General features: G+C 37.0%; 1 protein-coding gene across 1 annotated transcript in view; it reads right to left on the bottom strand.

Annotated features, from left to right (window-relative positions):
- The window catches only part of RSPO3 (R-spondin 3), a 74,984-nt gene that overhangs the window by 25,299 nt on the left and 33,123 nt on the right, over window positions 1-16,562 (bottom strand). The window contains exon 4 of the mRNA XM_010988614.3: window positions 11,883-12,080. Within this exon, the coding sequence (XP_010986916.1) occupies window positions 11,883-12,080 (198 nt within the window). The remainder of the gene's footprint in view (window positions 1-11,882; window positions 12,081-16,562) is intronic.

A 16,562-nucleotide genomic window follows, 5' to 3' on the forward strand; every position in this document is an offset into this window, starting at 1 on the left:
TAACATAAAACTCACCATCTTAACCATGTTTAAATGCACAGATCAGTTGCATTAAGTATATTCACATTATTGTACAAACATCAGCGCCGTTCGTCTCCGGAAATCTTTTCCTTTTGCCAAACGGTAACTCTGAATCCATTAAATAATAATTCCCATTTTCCCCTCCCCATGGCCCCTGGCAACCACCATTCTACTTTCTGTGTCTATAAATTTGACTACTTTGAGTACCTCACATAAGTGGAATCATACAGTATTTGTCTTTTTGTGACAGCCTTATTTCACTTACCATTACTTAAGGTTCATTCATGTTGTTGTATGTGACAGAATTTCCTTCTTTTTTAAGGCTGAATAATATTCCACTGTATGTACATACACCACATTTTGTTATCCATTCATCTGTTGATGGACATTTGTGTTGCTTCCACTTTTTGGCTATTGTGAATAATGATACTATAAACATGGGTATACAAATATCTCTTTGAGTCCCTGCTTTCAATTATGTTGGGTATATACCTAGATGTGGAATTGGTGGATCATATGGTGATTTTATTTTTAATTTTTTTGCAGAACCACCATGCTATTTTCCATAGTAGCTCTACCATTTTACATGATTAGTCTTACCAGTAGCCAGAAAAATGCCAATAGCAAAAACAAAAGGATACCATTGTTAGTCCATCAGATTGGTAAGTGTTCAAAGGACTGATAACATCCAGTTTTAGCAGTGATATAAGGAAACAGGCATTTCTGAAACACTGCAAATGTGAACTATTGAAACATTTTTGAAAAGTAATCTGGTAGAATACATTAATATTTAAAATGGGCACATCTCCTATTTTTTCCACCCAATGTTTGGAACTCCATTTTCTACTGGATTTCATGAGTATTTAGCACTTACCAGGTGCCAGATACAAGTCTTAAGAGTTTTATACACACATTAACTCCTTGCTCCATTACTCCTTCACTACAGCTCTGTGAGGTCAGTACTGTTATCATCCCCATTTTACAGATGACGAAGATAGGATATACAAAGACTAAGTAATATTTTAAAAAAAATCATAGAGCTAGTTAAAAACACAATTAAGATTTGAAGACAGGTACTCTGGTCCCAGAGTTTGTGTTCTAAATACTATGATGTGTCACCTCTTTAACCTCTGACAGAAAGTGACATGACAGATCTTTACTTTAGTACTAAGAGCAAAAAAGAGGAAAAAAATTTGCTCTCCACGAATACCATGATGGTCTATTGGTGGCATGCCATTATGGAATCCATCCATACCACATCATGCATTTCATTACTGATATTAAAAATAATGCTTTTGTGAAAATTAAGGATAGAAAAAAATAACAGCAAATCTGGAGTCAAACTGAGATGGTTCTGGTTTTCAGACTGGTTTAGCACTCTTTTACTTAATGAGGCTTAACACTACAAATATTAAACTATTTTGAAGATTGTGAACACAAGGAGAAACAACAATTCTATGAACAGGTAATCTTTTGAAAATTGAGGAAAACTGCAGGAATGGAAGGAAAGGGTAAAAAGGCAGGACACAAAGCAGGAGAAGGGGCACAGAGGACATAAAACATGGTTGGAAGCCATAGGGCTAAGAGAGAGACATTAGATATAAAAACTCCCTTCTCCTTCACATTTCAAAACAAAATTTAAAAAACTGGACAAGTGTGAATCCACCACAAGTTTGCCCAACAAATACTTTAGCACATTGCATCTTAGCTATTGAAACAAACCAATGTGAAACAAAACAAAATTTCTTTATAATTTTGGTGTTGGTTGGAAACCAGAGAAACATAATATCAAATGTTTACAGTTTTTATTTATTATTCTGAGGAATATTTCACTATTTCATATGTCCATATTCCATAAAAATAATTAGCTATCTAATTAGCATTCTACTAATTACATTATGGAAAACTAGGTAACTATTCCTGTCAATTTGGATAATAATTTTTGTTCCTAGGTTGTAATTAGTTAGATATTAACTGCTGATCCCAAGTATGCATACATTTCTATGACTCTTATTTTTGGAATTAGTAATTATTCATATTTACCAAGTGTGAATTCAGTATGTTGATATTTCCTTGCCTAAAATGAGATGTTACTGAAAACATCAGAGAGAAATAAGTGGCATTGTGCTTCCAGACATTAGACTTCACGTAATGCAGGAGCAAAAGGAGTATCTCATTTAAAAATGTACATGTTTTGCATTAAGACATAAAACATAATTGGACTCGGTTCATATATTATTTCCTAAACCTGATCTCTTGCAAAAATAAGAAAAGCAGGCTTTTCCAGCAGAAACAACAAATAAACAAAACAAGTCTTTACAAGATGTATTTTTCAATTACGGCAGCTTGGGCTCACAGAGGCTAGAGTTATGACCGAGTGGTGTATACACAACACAGTATAAACACAAGAGTTCAGTAATTAGGTTTGAGTTAATTTTAAAGTTCCAGTGGCCTGGTGCATAATCAAGCAAAAGGTCATTACCCACACTGGTACATTTCACACAGAACAGTCAGCAGCTAGAAATGGAAATGGACATGTCTTTACTTAAGCTTGCACAAATCAGCCCCAGGAACCTTTCATATGAGTAGTGGATTCTTTTTCTAGTCATTTCAGAGCCAGTTTACTCACATAAAAATGTTTCTAGCAAACTAGAGAAATCAGAAAAAAAAATCAGTTAAATTAAAATATTATTAGTATTATGCTGGACATGCTTCTCTAGTCTGAAACAGATGGAATAAAATTTTGTTTCCACTTTTTCACCTAAATGTCTTTTTCCACCAATAATATTGGACAGAGAGTACCCTATAGAAGAGTACAAGCTTCTAAGTCTTGAGCTTTTCTTTCTTTCTTTTTTTTTTTATTGGAAGGGGATCATTTGCACCTGTTGTTTTGTCAGCCTAGCACTCTTAATTCTACATAGAACTGCCACTCAAAATGGCCCACGTGTCCCTTGGCTCCAACGGTGGGCATGTGGCTTAGGCAGACCAGTCACAGAACTCTATTTTCCCTGCTACTGTGATTGGCTCAAAGGCAGACATACGAGCCAAGAAGGGCCAATTTGAGTCTTTCATGAGACTGGATGAATGGACACTGAAAAAGAGAGAGCACTATCCTTTTGGATTGAGAGCAATGTGGATACAGACAGCCAGAGCCAGCTTTCCCTCTAAGTGGAGACAGACTCACTGCCGCAGGAGAGAACAAAGCCAATGAACAAACAGAAACAGAGGCAGGATGAGTTGAAACAGCAGAAAAGAGAGACAAGAGAAGATGGAGCCAATGGTAGTGCTTGAGCACTTAGAGCAAGTGGTGCCTTCAGCCAATGGCTTTCCTTTTGCTTAAGGTGATCTGAAATCTGTCATTTTCAAATGTCCTGATGAACACACAGCAGGTAACAGTGAGCTTGGTAGAAGAGGACTATCTATGAAGGATAAATGTTGGGATATTGCTTTTCTCTTAAAGCAATAATTACATGTATTTGCAAATAAGTTTTTTAGAGAAACTGAAAAACAGAAAGAAAAATTATAGAAAAACATTTCCAATTTAGGACATGAGAAATGGGATGCTTTAAACAGAAAGTAAAAGGAACTGAATTGAAAATTAAACGCTAAGAGAAGCACATGTGGAAGAGAGCAGATACTTAGTGAAATAAGAGATTTTGAAGAATTTCCCATTTACACCCATTTTGTCCATGTTAGTAATAATAGCCCACTGGTGCCAGCCACTGTGCTAGAAACTTTATGCTTGGATTCGTCCGTCAGTACAAAAATGCACCACATTCTACCTGGGGTCTGTTTTGACAGCGATGTGTAAAAACTAAACCATTCGAGTGGCTTTCCCTTTCATGACACTAAAAAGGATATGGTTTTCAGGTAAACAAGTTTGAGAATGTTTCTGTTCTAATGAGGTCAGGGAACTGAATTGTGACCTGGTCGCATTTGCTTGGTCACACCTCTTGGGAGGCCTGTGGACGAGGTAACCGGTCCTTTCTGTCTGGTTCTAACCATCTACAAAGTTAGTCTGTAACACTTCTATGAAGAAGTTACTGGAGTAGATAAAAAGAGAACAAGATAATGATCTATGGAAAGAATAATTCTTTTGTGCCTTCAAATGTGGGGTGTCTTCTCTGCCAAAGAGGTGTCAGCAACATGAGCAGTTTCAAGGAGTGACTGTATTAGGGAGGTAGGAAGGAGGACAGGAGCATGAAAGGAGGAAGTGTCTTTTTGCTGGAGAAATGTTTACTCTGTAATTAGCAAAGGACAAGAAGGCCCTTTTGGAAACTATACTTGGGGGTCCAGAATTTAAATTTATGCTGATGCTCTCCGAAGCCTCTCTCTAGGGAACCCTCCTAATTGGCAGGGATCTCAGCTGGCTAGAACAGGCTGCACATGAAGCCAAGGTCTCAGGGTCATTTCTCCAAAGGGCCCGTTAACTCAGCTCTGTTCCACAGCCACAAGCTGTACCTTTAACCCTACTTAGCCATCTTACAAACACATATTAGCACATCAACATGGTGGTCACAGAAGCATATATTTGCCTGGGGAACAACACAAAAAGTAGGCAGAGATATTTCATTCCGGCCAGCGTAAACAAGTGCTTGTGTAAATGTGTTAGCAAACTCTAAAGAAACTGCAGCTACTGAACAGAACAAATTGCAACGATGAGAATTGTCCGCACAGGATATGCTACAAGCGAGCTGTTCATTGATGGTCTTCACTTGGTGAACCAATATAAACCATGATGCCAGTATCTAGGGTAAGAAATTCATGATGGCAGGGACCTCTGTCCTTCTTGTTCAGTGCTAGATCCTCAGCACCTAGCCTAGCACATAGCTGATGCTTTAATAAATATGTGTTGAGTGTATGAAGGTATCTTGGCCTGGCCTTTTATTTATTCTTCCTAGTCTGCCCATTACAAATTAGAAAGTTCAATGGAAATAATCTCCTACACAACATCTCCGGTATCAATCATTGAGTATGTTTTCAGAAAGAAAGAGACACTACTTTAGATGAGAAGAAACTGTTGAATGAATGTGCAATCACACTTATCTAACTGCAAACAAGAGAAAGACCTCTGTGGTAGGCTGCAAAGATGGTTACAACTCTCCTCTCATCCTGCACATGCATGCCACCTTGCAGAGTAACTTCGTGGTTTCTCCCCTCAAATGCTGAAATCTGTTTCTTTAACTCTTGAATCAGGGCTGGCCTTATAAATTGCATAGGCCAAGAGAATGCAGTAAAAGTAACATTGTGCCAGTTCGAAGCCTAGCCTCAAGAGGAACTGCTTTTCTCCCTCTTAGAACCTTGTAGAACCCCTAGGCACCTCAATGATGATAGAAGCAACCCAATTTCCTCAATCTTCAACCAGTCAGCTGTGTTAGTGAGCCAGCTATAACTGCACAGAGGATCCCAGCCCATACTGTCCACCCATATTTATTGATAAATAAATGCTGGTCGTTTTAAGCCTGTATATTTTGGGGTTATTTCTTATGCAGCAAAAGCTAACCAAAAAAGCTTCACCCTAATGCACCGGATCTAAACCATGGCAAGATCATTGTTTGGTTAGGAGCTGAGGAATACTTTATATTCTACAACTACTACTCTATTCAGTATCCTGACCAGTGTGTGTTATGTTACATGTGCCAATGGGTCAAGAAACGTTTGGTATTTATAAACATCACAAAAAAGAAATCTCAGAAAATGTACGCATTTGCAAGGACAATTAACATAAAGATTGTTTTAGAATAAGGATCCTGCAGTATACATACCAACACAGCAGATAAGCCTAAAAATGATTTTTCTACCACCATAGCAAGAAAGGGACTGCACGGATAAGAGTAACACTTAAGTATTTCCCATTGTGAATAACGTCCACCATGAATTTTGACCACTATACATATCCCCAAAACCTTAGAGAGCCTACAAAAATGAAATTGTATGAACTTGGTATTAATTATAAAGAGATAATAACTTCTGATTGAATTATTTAAAAAATGGTATAGTACCTAGGATTGCAAAACACGAAGTAAAAGGCTTCTTATTTTCCACAGAGCTTTTCCATTAACACTGAGAAGTTTAAGAACATACAATGGAATTGCAAAATATGTTCGAAGCAAGAAACCTAGTAACTGTCATTCCACTTTTTTCGAAATCTATCTAGGTGCCGGATGTGATCCTTCAGCACCATTATTACAGAGGGGAGTAAATTGTGCCTATCTTGCCATGGTCGTCAACCCACAGACGAGGGCAATAGAGAATTCTTGCAAAGATCCCACCACTGTAATGTCAGTGTCAGAGGAATCAATGAGGGAAGCTGGGGCCTGTCACAGGGGCGATAACATTCTTTTAACTATATGGATAATAAATTCGGATACCTAGCCATGGAATTTGCAAGCTGATTTGATGCTTCAAGGATTAAGTTGGAATTGGTGAGAAAGAAAAAGGAGTAAGATTTGAGTAATATAGCGAAGGAGAAAACACATAATAAAATAAATCAGTGCAGAGGCCATGAGTGAACATGACTGAAAAGGACCTGAAAATGAAAAATATTTTTATGGGGGGGGTCTTTAGAGATTAGTAGTGCCTACATACTTCAAAATGAATAGCATACCTGTATTAACATTAAAAGCCTAATATTCAAATTGGGTTGTGGTATATGAAAACTGTAATCTTTGGATCAGTAACAATGGTACTCTAGGTCTGGTTCCAGTATTTACAAAATTCAGAGAGATAAAATTTTGAAGTACTAAATTGAACCATATGAAACTGCTAACTTTTGACCACTTATAATCAATAAAAATGTCAGTTTCATATGGTTCAACCTAAAAGATAGGAGAGTATTAAAAAACAAGAGATGGCTATAGCCACATACTTAGTCTTGGGGAAGGGAAAGCTGAACAGTGATTAAACAAATGGTAGCTTCTCCACTGCAAGCATTAAATGAAAAACTGGGTTTAGCCAGTTAAGGGAAAGTCCATACATTAATATTAAGGAACATCTCTCAGCATGAAAGGCATTATTCATTTGCAATAGACTAGCTTTCTTAGAGGTTTTAAACATATCTAAATATTTTCGTGTGGTACTGGAATATTTTAAATGAAAAGCATATTAATTTTTTGATAAAATTGATTATTACCTTTGCTTTGATTAGGGGCAGAAATTTCCCCTCTGTTCTACCATTTTGTCCTTGCTACCAAAGGTTTGCACCATGTGCAGGTTTCCATTGGTGGCAATGAAATATTTTCACTGGTCCTTCTCAGAATCTAAACAAAAAGACCTATTTGGGTAAGGACTGACTAGTCCCCAAATAAGGATAACAAAGAGAGATTGTTAATACCAGGGTCTCTCATCCTTGGCATTCCTGGCAGATAATTTTGTGTGGAGCTGTCCTGTGCATCGTAGAATGTTTAACAGCATCTCTGGCCTCTACCCACCAGATGCCTGTAGCATCCCCCTCCTCCAAGTGTGATAATCAGAAGTGTGCCCTGGAGGCAAAATCATGCCTGACTGAAAATCATAGTTTTGAATGCCATTATTACCTCAGTTCTGTACTTGGTCGAGTTTTCTCTGACCTATATCAAAGGGCCTAGTATACTGATTGGCTGTAGGGAAAGAGCAGAAAGCGTCCATCCTCCAGTGCTTAAACAGGATGAGTGTCCGTAGGCCAGCTGGTCTTCCTCCATGAGGTGAAGGTGGTGAGAGAACATCATCGAAATGCTCTAAGCCAGTTGGCATCCTACAATTTTGAGCTAATGAAACCTTCTATTTGGATTTTGAGAACTGTTCTAAAAATCTTGGCTAAATGACTTGTTTTGAATTTGAATGAATATTTAATATGAATCCTTCCTGTAGAAAACTCAACTATTCATCACTGGAATAGATGTTATAAAGATTTTTAAGAAGTAAACTGAAAGACAGAGGAACAAACCTGGGAACAAAGCAGACTCATTTTTTAAAACTGATTTTGCAGTAAGTTAAAATAGAGTGTTCATGATAAATATAATGCACATTTATAACACTGGTATTTGAAGATAAGATTAATAGCAATTTATGAGTTAACATATAACACTTTTCCTCTGTGTAAAACCTAATAAACTTTTATGACTTTGTTTTTAGTTTTGGGAAGGCACCTAAAGAGACCTACAGTATGTCCAAAATATGCAATAGTTTCCACAAATTTTTCTTCCCTGGAAATGTCTGTGGACATTTTACTTATTTATATTTTAATGGACTCTTTTCTCTTTTTCTGCTAGGAAGGATGCTAGTTCTTCTTTACACCAAGAAAGTAGACCCTGCCCCATTTTTTCCATGACTATGTTCTCTCTCTTTTCTATCCCAAGATTATGCACTACATGTAATTAATCAGAATCTTCTTCGTGCAATTCATCAAAGGAAAAAAATTTTCATTCTTTGTGAATTGCCTCAAAAACCCAGTATCTATAGGAAATTCTCTTCAATTAAATAAAGGAATGTACAAATGAATGAGAAACATGTTTGGCGATCTTCCTTCCTCTGCACCCCCGCACCACACAAACAAAAAATCACTCTTTTGCATCAAAGGTGGACACATACATATTTCCCTGTCCTGTTTCACTTCCTCTTATCTAAGAGGGTTACATCCAATATATCAAAGGAGTTAATCAATTAAGGTGGCATTGAAAGTGCTTTTTCTCGTTGTTGACTTCTATTTCAATATATTGTTTAATGCATGTGATACTAATATATATGTTAGCCTTTAGAATTTCTTAAAACACATGTTATCTACCTTTGACATTTCAGATACATAATTTAGTTGGGATAAGCTCAAACTAGAAACTACTGCAATGGTAATAACTTCTTATTGAAGCTCATAATTGATGAAGAAGTTAAGGCTGATCAAAAGGAAGCATGTCAGGTAAAGGGAAATAATCCCAAATGTGCAAACAAACAGTATATGAGATGAAATTTTGATTTGGGGTTACAGACACTACATTTATATCCTCAGATTAACTTACATAACTATTCTAAGAATATCAGTAAAGAAAAATGTGTGTATGTGTAAGACTTTGCAACCAATTTTCATACATATATGAAAATTTCATCTATATTAACATGCATCTCACAACTAGAATGATCCATTCTGTTACTAAAAACTAGTTCCTCCTATTTAGCTTCTTCTTTGTGTACATGTTGGAAAGTCATTTCTGGATCTTATCATTCTTCCCCGGAGACCTTGCCTTTGGCAATTACAACACAGCAGAAAAAATCCTGAACACATGCTCCATACCTTTTCCAAACATGAGTTATCTACCTCTGTCTATTGTTAACCTCGTAGGCAGGGATGATAGATGTAAGTTTAAATTCAAGATTTTCAGGCTACATTTTGTTTTAAGAAACCTTATCTTTTAGCTTCCTCATCTGGAAATGCTCAAGCCATGAACCTAAAAGAGTTATTTTATGAATCTATAAGCAGTTAGGTACAATTCAAGTAATAGCTATTTCATGTCTGTATCACTTTTTTGTGCTTGTCACTCTGTGGTGTGGCTCTGAGATGTACAGTATACACAAGAAGACTCCTGGTGGTGCTATTATTTTGATGTGACATTTGATAGAGTGGCATGTCCAGAAGTCATAATCACTTTCCTATTTGGCTTCTTCATGTTCAGATAGGATATGTGACGTTGAGTTACCATTACGAGAGGGTAAGAAAACTAATAGGTTAGAGAAGTAAGGAATGGAGGAGCAGCTTCCTTCCTGTTTTACATTCCTAGGCTACCTGAGAAAAAACTTGTGACAGACATATCAAAAGATGAATGAAGATCAAATAAAAATGGAACTAGATCTTGAATTTAATTATAAATGTCATCCGTATTTCCTACTTGGTAGTCTATGGATTATCAAATTTGAAAAAAGAATAGAGCACCCACATTTTTCTAGTTGTATAAAGTTCTCTTTGCAAATGTAAAATGTCACTGTATCCTACTCAGAGGGGAAGACTAACGACCAGAAAGCGACTCTTAGGTCAAACTAATGTTCAGGTTACTATTTTAAATTCCTTGTAGCGTTATTTATCTTGTTTGTGGGTTGCTAATTTTAAAAACCTGCATTTTCAATGTTAATGTTTAAGTCAAGTGCTAGCAAAATATATTAAAAGCCCGCATGCTCAAATAAAAGAAATAAAATGTAATTAGCATCATAATTTAATTTTTCAATTGGATGAGATTTTCTTCACTTAAAAGCAAAGTATACTGAATACTGATTAGTCATGTAGAATCTTTTGTGGGAAGAATAATAAGAGCAAAGACCACCTGTAAGTCATTAAATTTCAGGAAAATTTAGTAAACATAAGTAAACGTACGGCTGTGGAGCTTACCAACAAGTAGAGTGATGAAATATTTGATTTCCAAATCCAACTTTTAAAATCTAAGATGTTTTAAATTAATTGGTAACAAATGCCAGGAAGACCTTTTTCACTAGCCAACTTTCATTCCTTAAACCTAATTTTAATCAAAACCTCTTACAAATTTACAAAAGCTTGAAGTTCTCTTTAAAATAACTCATGTCTTCAAGAAGTTTGTCACATTAACTACTTTATTACTAACGGCAACAACAGGCTGGATCCATCTTGATGATGGTCAATTCTTTTGGTACAGTGAAGGCGCTCTGCAAAGTACGGGTAACCTAAGTTCTTTCTTGTATGAGCGAAGTTCAAGTTTGCACAGCACCCTCCACTGAAATATTTCACACACCTACCATCTTCCTTACTCTGTGATGTTGTGATTATGTGTTTAAACATCTCAACCTTCCACTGGACCCTGAGTGTACCTTCAGGATAGAGATCGTGCCCTATTGAGTTGTAAATCTCCAGCGCTTAGCAATACGTGTGTCCATAAAGAAAAAAATCAGTAAAATGATGTCGAATGAACCTAATGAATGAAATAAGCAAAGGAAGTTCAACTATAAGTTCAGCCAAACTCCTTTCAAGCTGCAATTAGTTGAGAAGATCATTTATAGGCTCACCCAATGGCTGCCAATAGTTATATAAAGCTACATGTTTGTAGGCAGAGGTGCTGAAGGCATTAGTGAGAAATATAAAAAAATTATGTTTTAAAAGTCAACAACTGCAAATCTTCTAAATAAAAGTTTCATCACCTTAAATCATCATGTTAAATAGTATATTTTCCCTTGACACTCATAAGACTTCAGAACAAGCCCTGACACAGAGTTATTTTAATATTGATCTTTTAGGCTCTGTAAACTAATATATAAAGTTAATGTACTGTGAAAAAAAATCTGGGGATAAAATGTCATTAATGCTTGTATTATACTTATAAAACATAGTCTTGATCATTCTCTTCAACTATAAAGTCAGTATTAAAGACATACATCCATTTTAAATATTTTAAAAATCCTATGTAACATTTAAGACATGTTTAGCTACAAAAGCTTAAACCTCATGGTACGGCTTTGGTTTGTAGGCAATAAGGAAAGGGATCAGTTGATGGCTGACATTCATCACAGTCGTGCACCAAATGCTATTAGACTTTGTGTTCATGAGGCTTCCTGTAAGTTTTCTAGGCACTGGGAAGGTGGATAATAGGAAAGATAATGACCCCAAAGGAAGATACAGGCATGAACACCTATAACGCATCCCCTCTCACCGGAATTCAATTAGCACACTTCTGTGTAGTTTAAAGTCCTCGTATCAAACTCCAGTTTTTAAAATGACCACCTCAATATTCTATAATTTGCAGCCAACTTATTCTTTGTCTGGTACACATTTTAAGGTTTTTAGATATGAGTGATAATGTTTCCTAAGAAATAAAGTGAAATTTGCATCAAATCACAAAGGGGCAAACAAGCACATGTTGTCAGTACGACTGTACCTCTTTCTCCCTTCTGACACTTCTTCCTTTGCACTGTACACTTCCTTGTCTCACTGGTGGGGGGACACAGGTTACCCTTTGCTGACGGATGCTGTATTATTTCTCGGACCCGTGTTTCAGTCCCTCTTTTGAAGCCACACGTTTTTCCTTTCTTCGTGCACGGACTCCAAGGACTCCATTCACTGGCCTCACAGTGCACTGAAACAGAACGCCAGGAACAGCCTCAGTTTGCTCACACATAGTTTCACAATTGTTAAACAAACAAAAAGACTTGCTTCCATCAATACTTGCCCCAGTTCTGAGCAGAAATCCTGCAGAACAAAGCTGGGCAAGACGACTTAAAGATAAAACAAAGAGAAAGGGAGAGGTAGGAATACAATGTTTTCCACTTTTTAGTACTCATATTCTCAGTACTTAGTACTCATACTTTCCACTGTAGTTCGATTAATCTAGGCACTTATATAATTACTCACAACTGACCAGACCACTGCTTTACTATTGCTAGAGCAGTGCTACAATTACTGATTGATCCTGACCGTAACTTGACAGATTAGTCATTATTACATACTAGAAAATTGTTTCTCAGAGTTTAGCACGCAACAGAATCACCTGCAGGGAGGGCTTGCTAAAACAAAGAATGCTGGACCCCTCCCCACCCAGAGCTTCTGATCCAGTTGTCTGGGCTGGGGCCTGGGAACTTGCATTTCTAATAATACATGTGATGCTGATTTGCAGGTACTGAGAACGCACTTTGAGAACTTCTGTGCTAGAGAATGGTTAAGCAAAATATGAATCCAGGTCCTTGGCCTCCAATTCACTGCCTTTTCTATTTCACATGCTGTTGAGTACTGAAGTATTATCCTTAATTAATGGGTGTGGATCAGCCATAGCAGCATCTAGGTTAAGTGAATTCCGGGTCAATTTCAGCTGATAAACTGCTTCTAAAATTCACCTGACCTGACTGATTTCTAGGATCAACTGATGTACCTTTTCTAAAGCTGCTTTTGTAGATTTTCCCCTTTTTCTGTATGTATTAATCTCTCTCTCTCTCTTTTTTTTTTTCAATCTTGGTTTTCCAAGGTCTTAGATTTTTGTGCTTATCACAAAAATAAACATCTTATATTTGTGTTCATAGAACTTCCTAACTTAACAACAACTGGAACAGCTTGCAATAGTAATTCTTTCATATGATATGACTCTCTTTCCACAAAACAAATTTCCAGTAACCTTTCTTACTGCCTTCTGATTTAAAGAATCCTTATTTTAGAGCAGAATACTATTTTTCATACAAGCTTAAGAAATATAATCTAAACGTTTCTGAAGTTTAAAATTATTCATCGTACATTATTTTCACATATTTTTTTCAGTCGCTTTCAGGTATCTGAATGCAAAACAGAGTTAAATGGAAATGATTAGATGAATGAGTATAAGTTTCTATGAACTTACATGAACTTTACTGAACCACTTTCAAAAAGAGTCTTCATGCTCAATTATACCATTATAATTTTGGTTAAAGAGTAGGGAAATCAAGTCACTTAATGATATAATCCCTTGCTAGTTAAGGTCATATCTCTGATCCCGATAAATATTAGTCATTAAAAAGCAGGCGATCTTGAGCACATACAATTAAAAACACTTCCAAGAAAGCAAATGGAAAAATAAAAATCCAAATTTGTAAGCTGTAACTCTGTCCAGGATTCATTTAAAGCCAGAAATATGAGAACTAAATTAGAAAAATTATATGATGTAGAAATGACCAAAACGTTGGTTCTTTTTCGTAAGCGCAAAGGTGGTCTAGGCAAATGTTTTATGTCTAAGCTAGGCTTCAGAAAAACAGATCTTACAAATTACAACCTAGGTAGCTATGAGTCTTTAGTCAGAGGATGAATAGTTCTAAAAAATGAAATTTTAATGACAATCTTAGATTATTCCATTGAAGAAGAAGAAGATGGAAAAATATTCAGAACTAATGAGTGCAGATAATCAAGAGCTCTAATAAGATGGGGCAGTTTAAAAGCCCTGAAAGGAGGAGAATTTTTCTTTGCAAAAGACTAGAGTCTTTTGTGAACCTTTAATGTTAGTGTCCAAAACATATTTCTGGGGAAAAAAAAAGGAAATTCTGCAAAGACAACAGAAAAGGATGATTAAAGTCATATAAAATTGTCATTAAATGAACAATGTAGAACTGGAACACCCTTTGTTAAGAAGTAATTAAGAAAAACTAGAACTGTTCAACTTCTGTATTTCTTCTATCTGTTGTATTAAGAACAATCTTAACATTGGAAATGTTTAACTGTTCACTAATGAAACAAGTGTCTCAAAAATGTAATTAGCTCCTTGTCCCTGGAAGTGTTCATGCTGTGGCTGATCATCAGCCTGGAATGCTGTAAAAGGGATTCTTGAACGGGGAGAAAATTTGAATTGGCTCTTCCGCCAGTAGTGGTCTCACCCCAACACGATTTGTGTGTTCTCATCCTTGCTGACTGAATGCATGGTTCCAGAGAGAACCATTGCAGGGCTGTCTAATTCGCTGCTCACTGTTTGGAGCTTGGTATCTTCCCTCTGTGACTACTTGAGCAAGGCCAGCTCTCCAAGAAGAGCAATGAGGATGACAGAATGACAGTGTAGAAAGGAAGCAAATATCTGGAGCACAAAGTGGAAGAAAATGTGTTCTCCTATAAAACTGGATTCCACTGCCATTAATGCTTAATTCGACCTGCAAAGCATGGGGAGTGGATATGTAGTGACCTAAGCCTTTTACCCTAGCTCTGTGTGAGGGGGGTGTCTTCTCTGTTTATGACACGTTCTCTCAATTTAAAATCTGAGTAAGAAGCAAGTCATACAGGATAGATTTTAGCAAAAAGAGAGTCATCTTCTTCAACCTCTGCCCTAGAGAGCTAGGGTTGAGGTACTAATTATAGCACTGACAATAGCACAACACAATAACACTGTGTCCTTGGGATCACCGTTTCCGCTCTCTGGGTCCTCGTTAAAGGAATAGGCTTTAATGCTCCTTGGTGATAATCAAGCAGGTCATCATCTTTCATAAAATTCTGAGGCAAGCCCATGGGCACGGCCCACACCATGCTCGGCAGGCACCTCTTACAGAGAAAGCAACAAGAGCCAGCCCGGAACTAAAGCTGCCGATTTGCCTGTTCCTATGTCCTAGGTCATATATACCTCTCCGTTCTGTGAGCCAGATTCACTAACTGGCTTTTAGATTGCTAACCCCTATTCTAAAATATATAAATTTATTAAATTTGATTGTGTTACAAAATAGTCTTTGTCTGAACAGTAGTATGAATTACCGGTAAGCTTGAATAGCTGTTCCAGCAGCTCCAGGTGTTAAATGCTCTTTCTGACAGGAAAGCACGAACACATTTAAGATAAATGGCCTCTGAAGACTTTTAACAACTGAGAAAATCTGAACATTTGTCCCTTTCCCGGGTGGGACGATACCACAAACTCTCTGCAGCTCATCCTGAATGTCTGTCCTTGCATATTCCACAGAACTGTTTCCTATATTCTCCACAGTTTGGAACCTATTACCTCTAATCGTCAGCCCTCAGGATCTACAGAGAGATGAACTTCAAGTGCTTTCTCGTGCACCTTTTACCCTGTTTGCTAAGTTATTTTCCTGTGTTTTTAGTGAATAGAGGAAAAAAAAAAAAAAAGACTGAACCAAATTGAGCCGTGAACTGTTTCAGGAAAGCTTTCCAGATGCTTCTGAAATTATCTTTAAAATATCATCTATTTGTTTCATTCCCGCAAAAACTTTGTTTAGAAATAAGAGTCTCATGTGGACGTGAAGTGGTTAAACCTCCCCTTCGGAGTTATTACTCCAGTTCTGTAGATTCTAGTGGGTCTGTCTGTGGGGACCCTAGGGGTGTCCTGGACACTATCTTGCACCGAATCAAGGGGACATTTGTGTTCATGTGCCAACATCAGTGCAGCATCAAAGGTTCTTGCAGCTCTTGCCCAGGGGATTCTGAGATTTAGTGTGTTGCCTCCCCATTTGGTTTAGCATCTGCTCCCCAACTGTTCATCAAACTCGTAGCTGTGGTAGCTGCATACCATTTAAAAGAGGAAAAATATAGCCTGACAGTGATCCGTTATTTAGACAAACAACTTGTCTGAGGAACCTCTCCTCCAGGAAACTCAGCCTGCAATAAATCAGATCCTGGGACTGTGTCCTTCTGTCAGTTTGAGTAAGTCCAAAATCCTCTCCTTGTTTCTGAAAACCTGGGCAAGCAGGGTATTTCAGCAAAGCAGTGTGAGAGAAGAAAACTGAGATTTTTTTTTTTAACCATATCAGATCCAGTTCTCTGAGTCTTTGATCCATCTACTAAGTAGTAATGGGATGTATTCAGAGAATATGTTTCCTCCTTTTGGAAAATCACTGGTTGACATTAGACCTAGGCGGGAACTTTAACCTAAGGTGGAAATGTAGTTCAAGATTAAATATGTAGGTACAGCTATAAATTACTATACATAAAATTTCATTAACTAATGAAAAGAAATAAATCTATCAGGATCAGAATAGTTGAAACAGTTATCGACAGTCCCTAAGAAATAATGGTGCACCCACAGGGTGTTGAATTTACTGTTACACATATTGAGTAAGGCTCATTAAGATGGCATCTTCGTGAAGAAGGGGAGAGAGCCTGTTAGAGGCAGTCC

This window comes from Camelus dromedarius, chromosome 6, assembly GCF_036321535.1.
Source record: "Camelus dromedarius isolate mCamDro1 chromosome 6, mCamDro1.pat, whole genome shotgun sequence".
In the NCBI taxonomy this organism is placed as follows: Eukaryota; Metazoa; Chordata; class Mammalia; order Artiodactyla; family Camelidae; genus Camelus; species Camelus dromedarius.